General features: G+C 35.9%; 1 protein-coding gene across 1 annotated transcript; it reads right to left on the bottom strand.

The window, feature by feature from the left end:
* Positions 1–1,664: 1,664 nt before the first annotated feature.
* LOC106771537 (keratin, type II cytoskeletal 2 epidermal) lies at positions 1,665–2,256 on the bottom strand. Its single transcript, XM_014657532.2, has one exon. It carries the CDS (start codon positions 2,156–2,158, stop codon positions 1,874–1,876), a length of 285 nt encoding a protein of 94 aa, XP_014513018.1. The 5' UTR covers positions 2,159–2,256; the 3' UTR covers positions 1,665–1,873.
* Positions 2,257–6,063: the final 3,807 nt, after the last annotated feature.

The raw sequence follows: 6,063 nt of genomic DNA, 5'->3' as shown, positions 1-6,063 counted from the left end.
GAGAAAAATAACAAAGGTTTAAGTGATCCATTTCATTGAATCTTTAAAACATTAAAAGATCATTTCCGAAAAAATGTACATGTATTCACTTTTTAATATACGTGAAATCGAGTAATTTCAAGAGTTTGTATTTTCGTTCTCTATATTACAAAATTATTTGAAAACAATTAAGCTTTTAGACACTAAAAAAAATTAAAACTATTTTATCGAAGTCAGTTTAGAACTTTTGTTAGTGGTAAAATATTCTTGGTAAAATATTAACAAATCCATCTACAGTATTCATTAGTAATTTATAATGTTTTCTATAAACGAATATTTTTATTAATTAAATATATCAGTAAATGTTTAATATTGACAGATATTTTTTCTGGTAAATTATGTCAATAAATATCAAAGATTTTGCTTTGAATTTGGATCATGTTGTAGTAAAGTTTTTGAAAAAATTTATTAGTAAATTCGTCAATAAAATGGATGGATGTGAATTTTCTTATAAAAAAATTGAGGAAATATTTAATGAATTAGAAATGAATGAGAAGAAATGAAATAAAAAAAAAAAGAAAAAAAAGAAAATGAAAGAAGAGAAGGCGATAGTAACAATTGGAGCCGCATAAGAAAGGGTAACAACGATAGTTAAAAAAAAAGAAAAAAGAAAAAAAATAAAAATATATAAAACCGTAATATTTATGATGATTATTTATAAATATTTATCAATAGAATTTTTTATTTGTCAATAAATTTATAAACAAATATTTTATTAAGAATTTTTTTTGCTATTAATTAGTTATGGCATATTGTGCTTGTAACTTGATAAGCACTTAAATTGTGAGTCTTTACAATGATATTTGAACTTTATAATGCATATAATTGATGAACACTTTCCATAATTTAGTGTCAACTTCCGCAGCTTTAGCTGGATAAGGTAGAGTGCAGATTCTGGTAATTGAAATAGGTGCAGTTTAGTCTGTTTGAAAAGGCTTGAGATTCCTTGAGTTGTTTTAAGGTACAACTAGCTAGGCAAATTCAACAGTAGCTAAATATGGAATATGAAAGAGAGTAGGTAACAGTGGTTAATGAGTTATTTACTATTTAGTTGACCTCTCTGCTTCTTATTCAATTGTTTCATTCAAAAATGGAACAATTGTGACTACAGCTATCATCTTTGGCAGTTGCCATTGCTGATCTATTTTTCAAGGGTAACATGGAGCGTCTGATAGATAACTGTATAATTGAATTTTTCATTCAATCCTTTTACCTAACGTATTAACTAACAGTGACCATACTTAACCTCGTAAGTAGCTGCTACGAACACATGAATATATAGTTGATAGAAGTTTGTAAATTGTAAGTATCTTTTGAAAGCTAAAGAATCATAATGAAGTTGCAGAAATTAGGGTGGGAGGTCTTAAATGGTTACACTAATATCTGACAATATTTTTTCAAACTTTTGTATGATCTTGTTTGTTATATTAGAACTCTGTTGATTCATGCAAAATAATACAGTATTAACTTATACCGTGATAGAAAAATGATATTTTAAGACTATTTTTTTTATGCGATATGATACCTTACTTTGACGTCATTTCAACAAATTGTCTAGGATAGTAGTTTAGAAAAACCCTTAATTAAGCATCTAATGAGTCTGAGAGAGAGAAAGTTGGAATAAGTTTACAGAGAAGCACATACGTAGATGTTAAAAAACGTACATGTTCTAATTCGAAGTGAAAATACCATCACATAAAACTAAGAACCATAACACATACTGGTTACACACCTCACAGAACAATTATTTTCGTCAGGAAATGAAACAAAACAAAGACTATTATAGGCTATATATAATAGCAGCTGAAAGTAACAAACACAGAGGAGTGTGAGCTCAAGGGAGAGGAATGCCGGGCCCTTCACCTTCGGCAGGGCCTCCGAGACCGCCAAGCCCACCAGGCCCGCCGAATCCTCCCAATCCACCGATCCCGGAAGGCCCACCCATGCTACCGTCAAAGCCCGAGCCAATTCCTCCAAAGGGAAGCCCATTGTTGCCAACTCCTGAAAAACCGTAGCCGAGGAAGTTCTTCTGGTCCCCAAAAGCAGCGTCGCTGGGAATGGTTCTGGCACTTGCAACCACTGCAAGAGCGAGAATCACCAAGATGCACCACTTAGTCATATCTCTCTTCTTTTCTTGTCTCAACACAACACAACAACACTTCTTTTTCTCACTGTCTTATTGTGTAGTTGGTTTTTTCTTTGTGGTAGAACACTGCTTGGGATTCTCCTTTTTATAGTGGAAAAAGTGACAACATGTAGTGTGCGACAGTTGAGTGTGCGGTAAATGACACTTTAATGCCACTGCAAACTCTTGCTGTCTCTCACCTAGCAAGTTTTGCCCATTACTATCCCCATTCTTTGTTTTCCATGCAATAACAAATATTAACATCAACATATAATTCCCAAGATTTTTTTTTTTTTTTTTATATATTATGAACCATGATAATAAATCGTGGGAGATGTTACAAATACAAAGAAAAGTCGATTTTATAATATAAATAAATACAAACTTAAGTGAGTTTTACATAAATAAGTTAGACTTTAAAATTCAATTTTTAATGTAGTATTAAAATTATAAGTTTGAAGTTATTTACTGAAATCGGTTATTTATTAGGCCTATTGAATCACTACTGAATCATTATTTAATCTTGTATAGTATGAATGTCTAGTCAGTCATGGACTAGGTAGTCGTGACGACAAGCAATAAAACGGTTGATTAGAATATTAACAAGATTAATTGTAAAAAATAATTAGGTTAACCCTAAACCAAGTTACAGAACCCTAATAAGAAGCCCATCACGAAAGTCTATAAATACATGTTTGATATTCAAGTAGTTAGTTAGTTTCATTACATATTTATTACAGAACTATTCAGAGAAATATTAACTTGAGCGTTGGAGTGTTTTCTACAAATGGCACCTGAGCAGACTGAACGTTGTGAGGATTTCTAAAAAACTAAATTATGACCTAAACTAGGAGTAAAGAGACACTTCATACTAGAAGACTTAACCTTGACCCCACCAACTGAAACATTTTGGCACCCACCGTGAGACCCTACGACAAAAGAAGACACCTAATGGTGACCAATAGAAATATGGGAGATCAATAGGACCTTATGGAATTGATCAGGGAAATGCAAGCGTAGATGTATGCAAAAATGCAAGAGAAGCAACAAAGGTACGACGTAGAGATAGTTGCATTGAGGGTCGAGCATGCTGTCGTTCGATATGAGCAGTTGGCCCAACATTTGGTGTTCGTATCCCTACCTCGTCTAAGGAGAATAATCAGGGGATGGACCAAGTCGGACCACTCAGTAGGTGAATAAAACTGGTTAGGAGGTTATTAAGACAGGGTAGGAAGTGAATAGCGCGACAACTAAGAGGACCCTTTCGGTTCAGGCAGTATGGTCGAGGGCCTATTGCCCTTCACTACGGCAGCCATGGAAGCACCAATACCAGAGAAGTCAACGTCCTCGGTGTTCAAAAGGTATGACGGATCGGCCGATTCGGATGAACACCTTCGTTCCTTTGTAAACACCATGGTGTTCTACTCCCGTTTGGTGTCGGGCATTTCCCCTGTTGTTGAAAAGAGAAGTGCAAGCATGGTTCAATACTTTGTCTCCTAACATAGTGGATTGTTTCTCCATCGATCACACTTTGTTTAGAAAACAGTATGCATCTATCAGAGTAGAAAGCCTAACACACCTCGCTTTGATCAGCACCAAGCAAGTGAAGGACGAATCGCTAAAGGACTTCATGGACTGGTGTAATAAGACTGCTCGACAAGTGAGGGATGTTAGCCATGAGTTCATCCTCAACAACTTGTCAACGGTGTAAAAGGTCAGGCCCTTTGTGCACTATAGGAAACACGGGTATTACCAGCGAACTTTTACCGAAGGCCTTAGGGTCGTCGGTAATGCTTTAGCGATTTTAAATATTGACGACTGTAGGGATTTCAAAAATTGGCTCGATTATTAAAAGCCAAAAATTGGGATTTCCCTCCCCTAAATTGATTTGGTCGGCCAGAAAACCTATTTTCGCTGTCTCTATTGCAAATCGTCCCCACTTGGTCTCGTGAATGTTTGAAGTCGTTGCTGCAACATTGGTTCTTCCCGGGGAACATTCAGGTTCTTCGTTCGGTGGTGGTTGTCAAGTGGTTAAGCATGCCCAATTTGGTCAACCAAAAAACCTATTTTCCACATCTCTATCACGAATCCTCCCCCCTTCATATCGTGGATGTTTGAAGTCGTTGCTACAACATTGGTTCTTCCCGGATAACGTTCAGGTTCTTCTTTTGGTGGTGGTTGTCAGGTGGTTGAGCACGCACCATTGACGGTGTAAGGATGGGTTTGTGAGCTGACGCGTGACATTGAGGGATTTCTGCAACGGTTGAAGTTGAGAAGGTTCCTTTTTACATCCCTATGTTTGAATGTCTTCTAGAGTAGCAGGTTGTCAAAGTTGAGGTTAGTTACTTTATTTGTTCCTGGTTTCGAATCTTGTGGTTGTAATCTTAAAAATGTTGGTTATCTTTTAAATTTGTGAGTGCTAGTTTGCGAATTTTTTTCCTGGTTTTGTTTGCTGTTGTGTTTTCTCTAGGTTTCATAAATTGATTGAGTTTGTTTAAGAACCATTTGCCTATAGGTTCCTCCCTTTATGGAACTAGAGAAGCTAGTGGAGATCTTGAGAGGATGGGCAAAAGAGTAATTCAATGTTATGGAATTCTTCCTAACATTATTGTTAAGGCTTTGGTAAGTGTACTAGTTCGTATCAAGTAATAATATAACGGTAAGTCCGAGTATCGTCTTCCAAAGGACTCTTAGGCCTAAACTTGTGTGATGTTATAAAAGCATTTGCTTTCTTTTAAAAAGCACGGTGAAGCTGCTATAGGGAGAATGAAGTTTAATCATCAATTTAATTGCTTTTATAAAGGTAGTGTACGCTGCTTCATTGCTGGAAGGGGTGCAATACGTATTGTCATTAAGCTTTGAGAAGAGTTACACATGGTCAGCATGGGGGACCAACTGCCGCACTAAGCTATCTTTGAATTTTTTTTTCTTTTATTCAATGGAAAAGTGATACACACACTATGACGTAAAAGAACTCCACACTAAGCTCATTGGGATTTGCTAATTTCTATTTTCATTTGGTTTTTATAACTTTTTGAGTGAAGCTAGCATAGGCAGTAACGCGTTCTAGCCAAGTGGATTCTTCATTTTCCTTATGGAGATACAAGCTGGTTGTAGAGATAGAAAAGCACGTAGACTCATGAAAAGTGGGCATTCCTTACATCTACGTTCATTTCATAATAGGTTAATAGAGCTTACAACATTGTGCATTTGATATTTTAACTTAAACGTTGCATTTTTATAGTTTCAATTGTATTTGGATATTTATTTATTGTACTGCTCATTTTAATGTTTTCACGCATTTTAATGCTTTCATTTATGTTCGGTTATGTTTAATTTCTATTTTAATTTAGTCGTTTGCATTCATAAAATCTTTCACCAACCCCCCCCCCCCTCCACTTTGTGCTAGACCTAATTCCTGAACCATGGTTTGGTCCTTGAGAGACGACCTAGGAATCACTTCCTAGCACTATACTACATTTTATTGCACATTAAATTTGTATGGGGTGTGAAACCCATCAAATTTTGGCGCCGTTGCTAGGGACCAACAGTTCGGTTTTAGGTCTTTGTTGTGTTAGTGTGTGTTGCATTTTGTCTTGTGTTGTGAGTGTGATGTTCGGTTATGTTGTGTTTAGTGTGTTGTGTGTGCGTTAATATGTGTTTTGTCTTGTATGTTTGAGTATGTGTGTTCTGTTGGTTTAGGTTGTTTAGTGTGTTTGAAATTTTTGTGCTATCGTTTCATGGTTGTGGGTATTGTGACTTAGTGCATGACTAGGGGCAATCTTGGGCCCATACCACCCTTTAATCCTGAGATTGATAGGACTTTTCATAGGTTAGCTAGGCATTCTAGGAATTTATCTTTAGAGTCTATTTTTGAGTCTGGTGCATTAGATATTGTG

Source organism: Vigna radiata, chromosome 8 (assembly GCF_000741045.1).
Source record: "Vigna radiata var. radiata cultivar VC1973A chromosome 8, Vradiata_ver6, whole genome shotgun sequence".
Lineage (NCBI taxonomy): Eukaryota > Viridiplantae > Streptophyta > Magnoliopsida > Fabales > Fabaceae > Vigna > Vigna radiata.
This window is presented reverse-complemented; position numbering and strand designations above follow the sequence as displayed.